The following is a 17,153-nucleotide window of genomic DNA, read 5'->3' on the forward strand; positions in this document are numbered from 1 at the left end:
GTGAAGAGGGCTTTCCCGTTTGATTCTGCCCACTTCCATCATTTGGGTATTTTACAGGTATTTTTTCATGAACTATTTTTTATAATTTGAAAAAAAACAGTTTTTAAGCCATTTCAGATGGAATCCAAGACTGATTTTGGCGACTGCAATTTCCAAAACACACTGAACACTCCTGAGCAACAGCAAAGTTTTTGTTTGTATCCGCTCAGAGGAGTAAAGATGTAGCCATGATGTAAGACCGGAACGAGAGAAACCACTGACCTTTACTGAGCTCCCACCGGACACCAACCACTGCTCCAGGACACCCACACTTTGTCCTACTGAACCCTCATGAGCACAGGCAAGATGGGCATCATCTTTGCAGAGGAGGAGACCAAAGGTCAGAGAGGCAAAGTCAAGTCGGCGGCCTAAAGTCACACAACTGACTATGAGTGACAGAACCAGGACACAGACAAGGGGCTCTGTGATCCCAAAGTTAGAGCCCTTCCCTGGCCCCCTGCCTTCCCAAGCCTGAGACCCCTTTGACCCCAGCACTGTTAGTGGTCCCAGTAAAGATCTGTCCATTTCCTGTTCTCTGAACTCCTGTCTCTTCCTGGGAGCCACGGCGGTAAGACTGAAAGCGTGCTCTGAATGCTGCCCTCTCAGACTGACGGGGAAGTGTCCACATTCGGAAAAATAAGCAAACCTTAAGAAGCACTATGCACTAGAATTTCAGTTTATATTATTAAAGGCATCTGAGGTAAGAGAGTTATACTCCTCAGATCAACTAACTGTTGCCACGACAACAGTAGGAGACAATCTATCCATAGAATAAAAACAAAGTTCAAATTAAATGACCACGCTGCCATTTCCCTTTCTTCTCTCTTCCCCTTTTCTTTCTCTTCCAGAAAGGCATCATGTAGAAATGTGATACGTAATTAACTCGCTGCCTCTCTAAAACCCAAAATTAATAGCACTTAGACATTTTATGAGGTGATTTCCTGATTGGCTCACCCTCAACCGAAAGGTCCTGACCCTGTACAAGCGTGCCATCTACCACCTTGACAAGCCAGAATTTCCAGAACAGCCTCAGCTTTCTACTCTGGATCACCACTCGCTGGGTAAAGTTTCCCTCTTTGCCCTACCACCAGGAAGCTCAGTGTCAAATCTGTAGTGTGCCTCTATGAGCTACATGGGAATTTGTGAGCTGTAGTTTGGGGTATCCATTAGGCTCTTGTTTCGTCTTGTGGTCCTTTGCCCAAATTCCTTAACACTTTTTTGTCTACCATTCTGCATACTTTTTAAAAACTTTTTTTAGAGTAGACGTGCACACAAAATAAAATCCAAAAGGTATAAAAGGGTAAACAGTGAAAGTAGGTCTCCTTCCTCCCCCAGTTCATTCGCCTCTCCAAAGCAATGCTATTATTATCAGTTTCCTAAGGGGCCTTCCTGATACAGTATCCGCACTTACGAGCATATGCATGTATCTCATGCATACAGAGCACACTAATGGTTATTCAGCTTGCTTTTTTAAGGTATGCACTGTATTGCATTTAGGAATTTAACCAATTCCCTATTGCCAGGCATTTAGATGGCTTCCGGTCTTTTCTAATCAATCTTTTTTGTAATCTTCCAATCTTTCGCAATCAATACCCTATAAAACCATCAGTTGCAGAAACTCATCTGTAAGATGAATTCCTAGAAGTGGAAATGCTGGGTCAAAAGTACCCTAACTGCTTGACTGATTGAGTCATTCACTCATGTTAGTTTTATTTTTTAAATTAACATATAGTTAGCTTTTTGGTGGGTAAGTTCTATGACTATTAAAACACGCTGTCTTGCAGCCATCACAATCAAGACACAGGACAGTTCCATCCTCCCCAAAACCTCGTCCATGCTCTCCCTTAGTACCCACTCCTGGCACTGCAGCTTTATCTCTTCAAGCATATCATATAAATGAAATCATACAGCACATACGTAACCTTTTGAGACTGGATTCCTACAGTCAGATAATACCCGTGAGATCTGCCCAAGATTGTTAAAATAGTGGATTACACTGATTGATTTTCAAATAATAAACCAGCTTTGCATTCCTGGATAAATGCCACATTTAAATGTATTGCTGAATTCAATTTGCTGATAATGTGTTGAGGACCCTGTGTGTCTTCATAAGGGATACTGGCCTCCAATGTGCTTCTTTTGTACTGTCCTTGTCTGGTTTTGGTATCAGGGTAATACTGGCTTCATATTATGAGTCACTCCTTCCTCTTCGAAAATTGGTGTTAGTTTTCTTCAAATATGCAGGAGAACTCATCAATGAAACCCCCTCTGGGCTTAGAGATTTCTTTTTGGGGAGGCTTTTAACTAAAATTTCCATTTCATTAATAATTACAGGACAACTTGGGTTATCTATTGCATCCTGGGTGAGTTTTGGTGATTTGTGATTTTCAAGGAAATGGACCATTTCATCTAAGTTATCAAACTTACGTACATAGAGTTATTCATAACATTCTCTTATTATCCTTTTAATTTCTTCAGGGTCTATAGTAGTATCTCCTTTTTTCATCCCTCTTACTGATAATTTGGTTCTCCTCTCTTTTTGTCAGTTTTATTAGCATTTGATTTTGTTGATAATTTCCAAGAACCAGCTTTTGGTTTCATTGACTATTAATTTTTCTGCTTTCAATTTCAGTGATTTCTGTTCTTATGTGTATTATTTTCTTCCTTTTGCTTGCTTTGGGTTTATTTGCTATTTTTACAGTTTCTTAAGGTAGAAAATTAGATTGGAGAACTTTTTCTTTTCTAATCTGACTGGTTTAATGCTATAAATGTCCTTCTAAGCACTGCATCCCACAAATTTTGATAGACTGTGTTTTTGTTCGGTTCAAAATATTTTCTCATTTTCCTTGTGACATCGTTATTGTTCCAAAACATATTTAGAAACATGTTACCTGTTTAATTTCCAAGTTTGGGGAGATGTTCTTGTTATCTTTCTGTCACTGTTTTAGTGTAATTTCATTGTGGTTAGAGAACGTATTTTGTGTAATTTTAATCCTTTCCGATTTAGTTTCTTTTATAACGCAGGTTACGGTCTATCTTGGTGACCATCCACGTGTGCTTGAAAAGAATGTGTGTTGTGCTCTTGTTGGAGGGTGGAGCGTTCTCTAAATGTCCGCTAACTCATTGACGGTAGGTTCTTCTATGTCCTGGCTAATTCTGTCAATAGTTCTATCAATTACAAAGAGGGGTGCTGACACTTCAATTGTAACTATGGATTTGTCTACCTGTTTCAGATCTGTCGGGTTTTGTACCATGTATTTTTGCAGGTCTTTCATTAGGTACACACTCATTTAATAGCATTATGTCTTCACTGGTAACATCTCACCTTCTCCCTGGTAATTTTCTTTGCTCTGAAGTCTACTTTTTCTGATATTAATGTATCTACTCCATCTTCATTTTGACTAATGTTTTCATGGTAGTGTTATCTTTTTCCATCCTTTAATTTCAACTGCCTGCTTCATATTTGAAGTGAATTTCTTTCAGACAGCAATCTGTCAGGACCAAGCATTCAGACACACACTTGGTATGCTCTCACACCGTGTACAGTAAGGCGATTTATTGGTATATTTCAATTTGGGCCTACCATCTTATTTGTTTTCTATTTTTCCTTCCTCTATTTCCTCTTTCCTGTCTTGATTTCAGTTCTTGGAACTTTTGAGAATTCTATTGTAACATACTGTGTTTTTCACTCTCTCTATGTGTAGTTTAGTGGTTGATCTGAGATTTACAATATATAGTTTTCACAATCTAATTAGAATCAGTATTTTAGCACTTCATGTGGAATGTAGAAACTTTACCATCATATCCCCTCCTCCTTCGTGTTTTATTTGTAATACGTATTACATCCACATGTGCTGAAAACCCCATACAACATTATACTTTTTGCTGAAACCAAACATATTTAAAAGAACTCATTAAGAGAACAATGGTCTACTGTATTCATCTGGACATTTACCATTTCTATTCCTCTTCCTTCCTAATGTTTCAAGTTTCCTTCTAGTATAATGTTCCTACTGTCTGGAAAACTTCCTTTAGTAACTTTTTTAGATCTGCTGGCAACAAATTCTCTCAGTTTTCCTTTATCTGAAAAGATCTTTATTTCACTTTCATTCCTGAAGGGCATTTTTGCTGGATACAGAATTTGGGGTTGATAGTTCTTTTCTTTCAGCACTTTAAAAATGCTGAAATCACTTCCTGCTGCCCTCCATGGTTTCTGATGGGAAAATCACAGTCAGCTTCCTTTTTCTTAATTTGTTAATATCTTATACATCTTTTACACGTTAATATAACCGAGAAGTATTACTAACTTATCTAAAGGAACCCCTTCCCCATTTCCCAATAACGGACCACAAAGCCACAACCACCTCCTGCCAAGGCTACACCAGGAACACCTCTTTAAGAAGATTTCATCCACACGACCTCACTGGAGCAGAGGCTCAAAATTTCCCAGCAAGTCACTACTTCTCAAACCTTACGGCACATCGGATTCACCCACAGAGCCTAAACAAAAACAAAACACCTGTCAGACTGGAAGCGAGGTATGAGAAAGAGAAGTCAAGAGCAATTCTAAAGTTTCAGACCTGAAAAAGAAGGCTAAGGCTGTCATTTACCAAAATGGGGAAAGCTGCAAAGGGAACAGGTCCGACAGAGTGGAAAAAGAAAATCAGAGTTGGGACTTCCCTGGTGGTGCAGTGGTTAAGAATCCGCCTGCCAATGCAGAGGACACTGGTTCGAGCCCTGGTCTGGGAAGATCCCACATGCCGCGGAGCAGCTAAGCCCGTGCACCACAACTACCGAGTCTGCGCTCTAGAGCCCGCGAGCCACAACTCCTGAGCCCGCGTTCTGCAACTGCTGAAGCCCTCGTGCCTAGAGCCCGTGCTCCGCAACAAGAGAAACCACCGCAATGAGAAGCCCGCGCACCGCAACGAAGAGTAGCCTCCGCTCCGCGCAACTAGAGAAAGCCCATGCGCAGCACCGAAGACCCAACGCAGCCAGAAATAAATTAATTAAATATATTAATTTTAAAAAAAAGAAAAAGAAAGAAAATCAGAGTTTAGCTCGGTGCTTGTTAACCACGAAATGTCTATCAGACGTCCAGGTGGAGCTGTCCAGTAGGCAGCTGGCTGCCTACGTCTGGAGTTCAGGGGTGAGGGCCTGGCTGGTGGTCAGCGTAGGCATGACATTTACAGCCTGAGTCCAGTGGAGATCTCCCAGAGGCGCCCACAGATGAAGAAGCACTCGAGAGGCACCCTCATGTTCAGAGGGCTGGAAAGCTGAGGGCACCCAGCAAAGGAAACTGAAAAAGGAGGAAGAGTGTGGTGACCTGGAAGCCACGGTAAGAAAGCCTCCCAAGGAGCAGAGAAGTGGACCAGGGCTGAGGGAAATAACCGTTGGACCTAGCAACTGGAGGTCACCTGGAAACCAATCTCAGAGAAATGTGCTCAGTAGTACAGAAGCGTCTCAGGATGGCTGCACTCTACTTTTCCTTCGCAACATTTATCACAGCTACAATTATCTGTAGAGTTATTTGTTCAAATCTTTCTTTCCCCGACCCCTGGTAAGTTCCAGTGAAGGCAGGGGCCGAATGAGTCTTCGCCCTTCATTATAATAACCAGGATTGATCCACACAATGTCTCAAATTTGTGGAACCCGTGAAAGGACCATGGAATCCAAGAAAGAAGGTTCCTCTTCATTCACAAAACAAAGGACTGTACTTCTGAGACAGCACCGCCATTCGCGCCAAGCTGGCCAGAGCCCTGGTCCATACAAACCCAACGACAGGAGACCTGAAGGCAGCTATCTTCAAATACATTCTCCCCAGCTTTATTCTCAAGAGCTTCGCCAGTCCACCAGCAATTGCCAATAGTGTACATGGCATACTTGGGCCCTTTATTTAACCCGCTGTGGGCAAAGACGGCTATTTTCCTCCTAATAGCCAGCACTCCCTTCTCACACGGCAGTGGTTCTTAAATTTTGGTGTGCATTAGAACAAATGCCTGGAGCATTTGTTAAGACACAACTCGTTGTGCCCCAGCCCCAGAGTTTGTTTCAGTGTGTCTGGGGTGAGAGGCCTGAGAACTTGTGTTTCTAACAAATGCCCAGGTGATGATGATGTTAGCTTGGGGACCACAATTTGAGAACCACTGGTTTAGTGTGATTCTCATAGTTATTCTTGGTCATTTTTGCTTCCCCTAGGAAAAAATCATAATGCAAGCTGATAGAAAATTACTTGCATTTCAAAATTTTTATGAAATTTGAAAAGTTAACTGAAAGTATCAGTAACATTTCATCATTTCTTAAAAATGGCAGCCAAAAAAGAAGGCCCAAACCAAGAGAATGTGGCCCAGTTAGAGTGAAGTCAGCTGTGCCCAGAGCGCCCTGGGCAAACCACACACAGCGCCCAGTCCACTCCATGGGCCAGTTTATTAACAAAAAGTCATGACAGCCACACCCCGAGTACTAACTCTGGGCCACACACTGTGCTAAACATTGGGCAAAAATACTTCACATACATTATCTGTTAATTTATAAATTAACAGGCCCATTCTGCAGATGAGGAAACAGAGAAGTCACTGGTCCAAGGTCATACGGACAAGAAGAGGGGACGCCAGAAATCAAACCCGAGCCTTCAAGTCCAAAGATCTTGGCTGGTGTTCGTACCTGAACCCTCGGCTCACCACGGGCTCCTTGAGACATGTCCACCCATCCGCTTTTGTGTTTCCAGTGCCCAGTACAAGACCTGGCCCCCAAATGGCGCAAGGTTTGCTGAACAAGCAAACTAAGAGATCTATGGAGGGCACAGGCTCACCCTCTCACACTGAGGTCCATTTCTCATTCACAGGAAACGAACAATGACACCAGCAAACACTCTCTAGCACTTGCAACATTCATAACTGCTTGGAGCACATGATGTATACTCACTCATTTAATCCTCACCACCTCGGAGGTAGGTACTATTATTCTCCTAATGTTGAAGAGCAGGAAAATGAGGCTCAGAAGGGTTAAGGAACTTGCCCAAACTCACACAGCCAAAGTGTAGCAGAGCGGGGATCCAAACGCAGTAAGTCTGACTCCAGAGTCCATGCCTTTAAATCACTACGTGATGCTACTTCTCTCAAGTATAAAAAACTTCCAAAGAGAAAGGGAAAAGGAATTAGAGTTTACTAAATATCTTAATTATGCTTTAGCTCTAACTAGAGTTATTGTCACCATTTGGGATCACAAGTCTGGACACTCGGACCCCAGTGATGGGCTCTCTAAAGTGGGGAGGGGAGGCTGTGTGAACCAACACCTGTGACAGCAGCCAGCTCGAGCCTGGTGCCCAGGAGCTTCCTCCCAGGGGCAGGTCCCTGGCTCTGGATCCCTCTCAGGCCTTGCCAGCTTGGGGGAGGAGGGGACAGGGTGACAAATGAGAGGGCCAAAGACACAAAGCACGAGCAAACAGGACAGAGGCAGGATTGTATGACGCATGCAGGTACGATTGCATCCTTTATTATTGATGGTTAGAGCCAGATGGTCCTCTTCTTTGCAGTACTGTGTTACTACATAATTAGCTGACCTAGTCATTTCAGTTCACAAAAATCCTTTAAGTCCAAGAACATAATCCATGTTCACCTTAAAAAAAACAGGGTACGTACGACACAGATAACAAAGAAATTCAAACATGATGCAAGTGACATTAAGAGCCATGGGAAAATCTATTTAGCATAATGGTTACTTTTTTGAAAAGTGTAGATTTCTTTAAGAATTTTATAACAGCTTAGCTACTGAGTTTCCTAAGAAATGTATAGCTTAGCTCTGCATACAAATGCATCATATTTTAATTGTATGCTATTTTAACAAGCCTACACAATAAGTGATTCAAATTCAAAATGTAACAGTCTATAAAAATGAATTCCAACACTGACTGACTTTGTGAGTTTCCTAGGTCCAGAAAACTGCTATAAGGAACACTACACAACATTCAAAACATCTTTAATTTGACGAGGCATAAAAAATGAAATATGTGCAAAGCCAGCTTGTTGTCCAAGCCAGAGCCCCAGCACGTGCTCACACACTGCACCCCCTGGACCTCACATGTTTATACTCAGAGGGCCGCAATACTCTGCAGCCCCACTACCACCACTGCACCGAGCCAGACCCCACTGTCTCCCACCTGGACTAGTCCAAGAGCCACACTCTCGCCAGGGGGACCTCTCACTCCCTACATAAGTAAAACCCTTCAGGGGCTCCCCAGAGCCTCCAGGTTAGAGACAGGTTCCGAATGCGTCACATCCCGCCCCACAGGCCCCATGGACAGCCCCTCTCACTGCTCCCTGGGTTCACGCTGCACAAGCCGCCCAGCACCTGCCCCTCCCTTCCTGCAGGGGTAGCGCAGCTGCAAGGGCCTGGCACCAGCTCTGCCGCTTACTAGCCGCACAAGTCACTCAGCCTGGTCTCAGGGCTTCTTTGGTAAAATGAAGACAGTAACAGTGCCTTCTTCATAAGGTTGTTGCGAGTTTTAAATGAACTAGAAACCCACGTGCTGGCTCATTTATCGCCAGGACATAGTAATCACTCAGTACACGATCCCCATCACTATTAATTCTCTGTCACACCTTTAAACTCAGACTTCTGTGCCGCCTCGCCCATCAGGCCCGGCCTCCCTCCCCACACACCTATGCTGCTCCCTGCGACACCTGCACTGGAATCACTCCCTCACCAGAGGGGTGCTCTGGAGCTTGGGTGCAGTGCCATCTCTCTAACTCCAGTGCTGGCACTTAGAAGTGTTTGCTGAACAACTGTCCGTGAATACAAAACTGAGGTTGGGGGGTAAGGCTGCTGCGGGGCAGTGTCACAGCACCGGGCAAGCACCGCACTGTTAGGATGGCTGGGACCCAGGGCCAAGCAGAAGATGCAGGTGGTAACAATCAGGGCTGCTGAGGCCGCTGACACCCCCGGCCCGGCTGAGTCTGTGCTCGAGCCCCCCTCCCTGTAAAGATGAGCACACGCCTCCAGCGGCTAGCATCACTCCCTCCATGGGGAGCGAAGTAGCCCAGTGGTGGTGAGATTCCACAGGCCTGGCCTGACCCTGAACCCCATCCTCTCCCCCCAAGACACGTGGGCAGCGTCGGCCCGCGAGGGGAAGAGGTCATACTGCAGCCTGGGTAACAGCGGCCCTAGGTTTCCTGGTCCAAGGAAGCATTGGAAGGATTAAGTCCTTCCCAAGAAACCCCTGGGATCAGAGAGGGAGAATTCTTTAACATCAAACACAATTAATAAAAATTTGATAGTAAACACATTTGCAACTCTTATTGGAAAAAAAACTGATTAAATTTCATCAAGTTATAAATATCTAAAGCCCAGCTCTCTCAACTGAGCTTTCCTATGTGTGCATACAAGCTATAAGAAATGAAAAAGGTTAAAGTCATCCACATTCTGAAGACAGACTTAAATTTTAGGTACTAAGCATGCAAGTTAAAACAAAGCTTTCCAATTTCAAAGCCTCAATAATGGTCATTTTTGCATGGTTCATAAATGTATGCTGCACAGCATATTTCTGTGTTTTTGTATCTCGTATACCTTTTGTGTTTTCTTTGACTCTTTCTGAGCATTCTCTCGGAGTGGTACTTTTCCAAATAACTTCCATCCCAAGTCATTTTGTTTGTCAAGTCTTGCATTTTGTTTTCTAGCAAGCAAATTCCTATAGGAAGAAAATAAAAGGGTTAGGGAATTGTTGGGTATTTACAGAAACACTAGGACAGCCGAATCACTCTCTAATGAAAACAGGTAGACTTTCCTTTGAGAGAACAATGTGATGAATCACAAACTTTAATTCTGCAGATTTGATTTTCATGTAGACAGAGAATTATGAAGCAGGTGAAAAGACCTTGACCCACAATAAGTTTTTTGTTATTCAACAATAACATGTACAATTTCTATCATTTAGAGTAAGGAAATGTATTATAGCGTAACAAAGCATATCCAAAAAAGTGAGCTTTGAAGTCAGACCAAACTGAATTGAAACCCTGGCTCAATCACTCACTAGCTGTGTGACTCTGACCGGTATATTAACCTCTCTGAGGCTCAGTTTCCTTATGTCTAACAAGGGTCACTATATGAATTAAAATTACAGGTACACGATCAGTGCTCAAAGGATAACAGTTGTTTTAGTACTTAAACCTCTAGCTTAGTTTAAATTATCTATAAGGTAAATCTATATTATCTATTTATAAAGAGTCTCCATGTATCATAAAAAGAAAGCCACTCATGAGATAATCACAAGGTCTTCTCTCCCAACAACATGTAAACAAACCCAGATAACATAAATAAATCCCAAATGGTACTACAAAATAAACTATGTTTTGGAATGCATTGTATTGGTGCATTCATTAAAAACAAATGGTTTCTAGGGCTCACTGGAAAGTATAAGATGAGCATGAAGCATCTTGTGTGCTAGAAAGAAGGTGCTCAAAGAAATATGGGGACAAGTTTAATGAAAACAGTACCCAGCTTGAAAAGGGCTCTCACTAGCTAAATCCGGAACAATGTAATCATCAAAATAAATAATGGGATTATAACCCATCAAATGAAAAAGAAATCCATGAGCCCAAGTGGATATGGATACAAATACACAAATAGAGGAGGAAGGAAAACTCTTAGAATGCCCCCTAATAAGTAGAAAAAGATTGATGGGGTTAGGGATTAATCAATGGATGCTAAAACTAGTAGGTGAAAGTTGGATGAAGAAAAGGAATTTTACATAGTTTGAAAGTATCTCCCACAAATTACTTGTAATTACAAAGGCAAAAATAGTTAACTTTACAGTCGAGAAACCTCATTAGCCAAGTGATCAAAGCTGTCATCCCCAATGTCAGGATGGACAGCACATGTCACCTGCTCTGATGCTGAGAACAACACACCATGTCGATAGTGGTTACCAAAAATGCATCCCCTGAATATAACCATGAGGAAATGCAGACACACCCAAACTGAGGGACAGCCTATGAAATAATGAATCTGACTCTAAAAATGTCAGTGTCACATGTGGACAAAAAAATAGTGCCTGTCATTTCGGTAAACAAACAATGTTGCCTGCCATCCAGCCATCAGCCACTGTAGCCATCTCAACGGTGTGCCCTGAGGGGATTCTGGATGGAGGAAAACTGGGATACTGGCCCTAGATAGTGAAGATGCATACCAAAGGAATAATTTCAATCAGCCCAGACTCCTACATCTCCCCATACAATCGTTAACTTGAGATGTCTGTTTTTTGTGATTAGCAGTAATCTTTTGATGTTCAACTGCAGGGTTTTTTGTTTTTGCTTTTTTCAGCAAAAACTCCTATATATCCTGGCTCCTTGCTTATCTCTTTGGAACAGTCCCTCAGAGCTGTCTGAGAGGCTGCATCCTGGGCTATAGTCCTCAGTAAAGCCACCAAGTGAAACATAATTCTCAACTTTTAGGTTGCGCATTTTTTTTTCAGTCGACAAACAAAGGCTGAAGAATTATTCCAGATTAAAAGGAGGCTAAAGAGACCTGACAATTAAATGCAGTAGGTGGATCCTGTACCGCATCCTGGACCATGGGCCAAAAAAGGTATAAAGAAGACTATCGGGACAACGGACGCAATTTGAACATAGAGTATAGAGGAGAACAGCATTGGGTTAATATTACATTTCCTGATCTTGATAACTGTACTACGGTTACAGAAGAGAATGCCCTTGTTCTTAGGAAACATACTGACATACTTAGGGGTAAAGGGGCATGATGCCTCCAAATGATTCTTCTAATGCTTCCTCAAAATTCTTATACACTTACATAGAATAGATACCACACTCACAGAATGAATAAAACACTGGAGTAAAATGTAAATGGCTAGTGAATTTGGGTAAAGGACATAAGGGAGTTCCTTGTATTTTTCTTGCAAAGTCTCAGTAAATTTGAAATTATATAAAAAAAAAGTTATTATACAAAAACTTTCAAACAAGGTTTCTTTGTATTCTTCCTTGTTTTTCTGTTGTGGTTATAATAGAACCTATTTCAGAAATGGTTTCATACCCCAAGGCAATTTCTATTTACATTAGTAAGAAATGAAGTTTAAGGTGTCTCCAGGCCCAACCTGTTTAACATCTAAGATTCAGCCAGCCGTGAAAGACTTACGCAATTAAAACCAAGCTAAAACCTCAGCCACCCAGAAAGGTTCTAAGAATTTGGGCATCCAGAGCCTGGATTCACTAAAGGCTAACATTTTGCTAAAGAGGAGTTGCCTCTGAGGAAGGGAACTGGGTGCAAGGGACAAAAGGTGAGGAAACCAAACGCACCCAGAAAGGGGAGGGGCCAGGAGTGAGAGGTACGCCTCCCAAAGGACCCTGACCTTACTCCGGAGGGACGTGAGTTGCTGAGGGTCTAGAGGGGTAACAGTAGAGAACCGCTCAGAAGGGACTGGGTACGGGGAAACTCAAAAGAAGTCTGGGCTTTGTGATCTGGGAGGCTGAGCGTAAACGGTGGTGCTGTTCGCTGAGACCGACCAGCAGTGGGTGAACCAGGAGGAACAGAAGCCTTGGTTCCTCCGCCCACTGCTAAGGCTACATAACTTCACACAAATGTAGTGCACATAAAGTTTATCAAAAATCAACGCTGTGGGGCTCCCCTGGCGGTCCAGGGGTTAAGACTCCGTGCTTCCAGTGCAGGGGGCGCGGGCTCGATCCCTGGTCGGGGAACTAAGATCCCACGTGCCGCATGGCGAGGCCAAAAAAATCAGAGTTGCAGAATTATTTTTAGCATAAGAGCTTAAGCTATACATAATGGGCCATGATTTTTGAAAGGTCTGTAAAAGGTATCTTTGGATATATTATTTTTTGTGAAGATGAAATCACCACAAGTACCAGGAGCTCTGAGCAGAAAGGAATCCCTCCCTAGCTTCAGCTGTCGTGCCATCTGCAGCCCTGGTGCAGGCACAGGGAGTGGGGAAGCCCAGCCAGAAAACAGTTCCGGCCCCCTGCTCCCCATTCAGGTCGAGGGTCATGGGGAGCCTGGCATGGAGCTGGCTGCTAGGCCCAGGAGCCAGGTGGCCCCAAGGACCCGCCTCTGCCCATCGCATGACCCAACCCCACTCCGGGGGCCAGGTGCAGTGAGAGAACACGGGCGGCATGGCGAGCCGTCCCTTCGGCACCTGTGCTGCCTTCCTGACTGGGTCTCAGAGGAGCCCTCAGGGACGCCCGCAAGTGGCGAGGCTCCTCCCCGGTCCAGGAGGGCCCAGAGGGAAGACGCGTCTGTGGATCCCTCGGGAGGTCCCCACGTGAGCTGTGTGACCACAGCGTTAGCCCAAGCCTGGCCCTCAGATGCCTAAGAGCGCTCTCGTGCTGCTGGAGAAGGCAGTGGTCACAGCCGCCATCCCTGACACTTCACCAGGTGGCAGAACACGGGGGCTGTGTGATTGAAGCTTCCTTTAGCAAGTCCTCGCTTACTGAACTCGGGTTACTCTGCAAAGCCTTCCCTGTCTGGCTGCCACCAGCCCAGCCCCCAGGCCTGGGCTCCCACACCAGCTGTTTCTAGAGCACTCACCAAGTTATTCTGTCTTTGTTGGAGGTACTCTGTCTGCTCCCCTCTCCACACACCCTTCCCCTGGGGTGGGGTGGCCCAGACGGCAGGGCAGAGTCATCTCTGCACCCCCAGCGCTCTATCCAGCATGTGGCTGCTGGCAAATGGAGCAGCCAGCATAGGTGTCTGAAGGGGACGTGAGGAGGCAGGGTGGGAGCCGCCCCAAGGCCAGCGGGGGCCACCCCCAAGGGTGGGGCACACGCGCGGGCACCCTCAAGGCAGGCCTCAAGGCAAGAGCGACGTATCTGGACAAATCAAAGCCCAGGACTGAGAATTACACAGAGGTGGCCTCTGAGCAGGGGTAGGAGTCCCCCTGGAAAGGAGGGGCAGTGGAAGGCGGGGGGCTGGGCGAGGTCGGGGCAGGGGGTGGCGGAGGAGAGCACCACAGCTGGCTCCTGGGGGGAGGCAGCCAGCGGGGGGTGATGGCTCCAGGGGAGCGCCTGAGCACCGTGCCAAGGAGGCGATGAGAAACAGGCATCCCAGTGAAGGGCCCTTCGGTGCGAGGGCTAAAATCCTTCGCCGTAAGGAGAGCAAGCACTTCCTCTATTGGCTGCATTAGGGACCTCAGCTGATGGCCTCAATTCGGTCTCTGAAGGGCAAAAACAACACAGAAGTGGAGGAGACTCTTACCTGCACCTGAAGGGAATCAGACCACCAAGGGCTAATAAAGAACCCGTGCCGTTCCTGGATACGTCCCCTGTCTCCAGTCCACAGGGCACAATGACAATCTTACCAAAACTGTCCACATGGAGGTTCCCTGAGAGCCACCCAGGACTCCAGATGATGAATCCTGCCCCGCCTACCTGCACACATGCGGACACAAGCACACCAAGATGGCACCCCTCACCCCGCCTACCTACACACCACACACACACACACACACGCACGCGTGCGCGAGCGAGAGGGCATGGCTTAACTCCTCACTAGCCCCCTTCTTCCAAGGGGCCACTCAAATCCACTCAAATCTACCCTCCTCACAGCCGGCAGGGGAAGCACCTGAAGACTCTTCCGAAGACAGAGGACAAGCACGTCTCTCAAGAGGCTGACCGTGGCGTCAGGCCTCCACCAGCCCTGCCCCAGAAGCACCCCCTACAGGCAGGGGACCAGAGTGGAGATGCCTCTCAACAACCCACCAGGCCCCATTCATTCAACGAATACTCTCTGAGGGCCTCAACTATACTGAACAACAGAAAACAGCCTTATGTGCTTAGAAACCTTCGGCCTCTCCTCAGGCTAACGGCAAACCGCTCGGCCCAATGACTATGGTCTGGCCGCCCCCTCGGGCCCGGGCCTTTAAGGGCCTGTGGTCCCGCGTGTGCTCGCCCCACCCTTTCCCCCGCTGTCCCTCGGGCACGGCTCCGTGACCCAACAAGCCCTGGGCGCCTGCAGAACTCCAACGCCATCTCTTCACACAGCGGCCAGGGCCGTCTCTTGAAAGCACGGATGGACCGCGCAGCCCTGGCCCCAAATCCCTTCAGTGGCTTCCAGCTGCTTGCGGCACCGTCACACATGCTGTTCCCTCTGCCCTCAAAGTGCTCCTGAAAGAGGAGCCAGGAGTGCCTGCCTCACGGGGGGTCGTGAGGATTAAACGAGGCACTGGACCCCGCAGGCCGCGCGCAGGCACCTGCACACACACTTGGCCACCGAAACTCCGCTTGGGGACTGAGCGCTGGCGAGCAGGGAGTGACTGTCCCCAGGCTCAACGCCCTTCAGCCCAGCCAGCCCTCTGCACCCGAAGGCAAGGCTTCAAGAACTGCGGGCTGAAGGAAGGTGACCTAGGAGGCTCCGGCTCCACCTCAGGAAACACACTTTGGGGGCTGTCAACGGTTAAGCCACATCCAACTGCAAGGGAAGAGCCTCATCCTGAAAGCCTGAGGGAGGCAAGAAAAAGGAGCCAGGGTCTCCCCCGGCACCTATCCCAGGGCTTTTTGCAAAATATTTATTCTTGTCTCAATACGCACCAACTCAGAGGACAAGATACGGGACACCGATGACAAAGTAATGTTCAACATAACAGTGCGTCAGGTCCTGCCAGCTCCCCCGTGGGGCTGGACGTACACAGGCACCGCGGACGCCATGCCGCAAGAAACTAGCGCCATCAGATTTAGGAGCAAGCTTGCTTATTGACATTTAACTGGGACAAGATGGACCTGTAGGATCCCAGGCCTCGCCAGGAAGAGTCAGGTATGAGCCCGCCCAGATCCTGACCACATCTTCCCTTTCCTCAACCTCCTCTGCACTCTAAGTCACCAGGATCCTTACTGCTGCAGGCTTGTCCCCTGTGCCCCATTGACAGGAGAGAAGGCTGACATCCGAAGAGGCAAAAGGCGGCTGAGTGTGAGTGGGGAAAACAACACCTGGAGACTTGAACACCCCTCACCTTCTGACAGAAGGTTTGGCCCTGCACTGACCAACACCAGAGCCGCTGGCCGCATGCGGCCACTGAGCACTTGAAGTGTGCACATGTTGAAATGATGTATTGGCTTAAAAAAGATTTTCTTTCAAGTGTCACAAAAAGACTGAAACAACCCAAGGGTTCATGATCTATTCACAGGCAGGCTTAAAGGATCAGGGGAGCCTTGAAGCTTATACAATCTGGGGAATCCTCTTTAAAGAAAAAAAACCTAATTAGGTACACAACATTGTACCTAATTAGGTACAAGTGAGGGGTCCTGAAGGTTAAGTTATCATTAATGTTGTCATAAACCCAATTCTATGTCTTTGGCTTCTGAAACCTGGGACGAGTGACGCAGTGGCTGCCGGTGCTCCCAGGTGACGAAACTCCAGCACCAACTTATGTCCAACGTTCCATGTCTCTGTTTTTAGACGAGCGATCGTAGAGCCAAAAAACCAATACCCTTTCTTCGTAGGAGTTGTGAGGCTGAGGTTGTTACCTTCACCTCCACCCACCACGAACTTAACTTTCCCAAGTTACCGAAGCCAAAAGAAGGCGATTCCAGGAGCAATTAAAAATGCTCGCCGACGAGACTATGAGGTGCTAGACCTGGGCCCCCGTGCTCGCGAGCATCAAGGCACTGTGAGTGCGCTGACAGCAGTGCGGGCCCTACGGCGGGCACTCAAGTACATTCCTAGATACTATTGACCTGTGATTTTGTCTTCGTCACCGGAATGTAAAGTCCACGAGGGTGAATGCTGTCTCTTCTATTTACTGTGGTGCCTCTAGTGTCTGGAACAGTTCCTGGCATATAGGAAAAGACTCAAACTTACTGAATGTATGCTTTTTCAGGGAATTTTCATAAAAATTACATGAGAATTATTCCTGCCCATTTAAAATAGGAGAAGCTAGGATTCGGAGAGGTTGAGGAGTCCTGCCCAGAGAGACACAGCTAAACGACGCAGAGCGAGGCTGCTCCCTGGCAGGTCTGGAGTCAGGGCTGTCCCAGAAGACGGAGGACAGCTGGGATGGAAGGACGCAATCCTCCCTGACCTGGTGGGGCAGGTTCCACAAGCCACCGACGCTCCTCAGGGGTTTCTCAAAACTTCTCAGAGTCTTAAGAAATAAACCTCTAAAG

At 46.3% G+C, this 17,153-nt stretch overlaps 1 protein-coding gene across 4 annotated transcripts in view; it reads right to left on the reverse strand.

Annotated features, from left to right (window-relative positions):
* TBC1D14 (TBC1 domain family member 14) overlaps nucleotides 1-17,153 on the reverse strand; it is a 99,404-nt gene that overhangs the window by 44,726 nt on the left and 37,525 nt on the right. For all 4 annotated transcript variants that reach the window (XM_061191946.1, XM_061191948.1, XM_061191947.1 and 1 more), the window contains one exon: nucleotides 9,601-9,721. In XM_061191946.1, the coding sequence (XP_061047929.1) occupies nucleotides 9,601-9,721 (121 nt within the window). The remainder of the gene's footprint in view (nucleotides 1-9,600; nucleotides 9,722-17,153) is intronic.

This window comes from Eubalaena glacialis, chromosome 5 (genome assembly GCF_028564815.1).
Source record: "Eubalaena glacialis isolate mEubGla1 chromosome 5, mEubGla1.1.hap2.+ XY, whole genome shotgun sequence".
NCBI lineage: Eukaryota > Metazoa > Chordata > Mammalia > Artiodactyla > Balaenidae > Eubalaena > Eubalaena glacialis.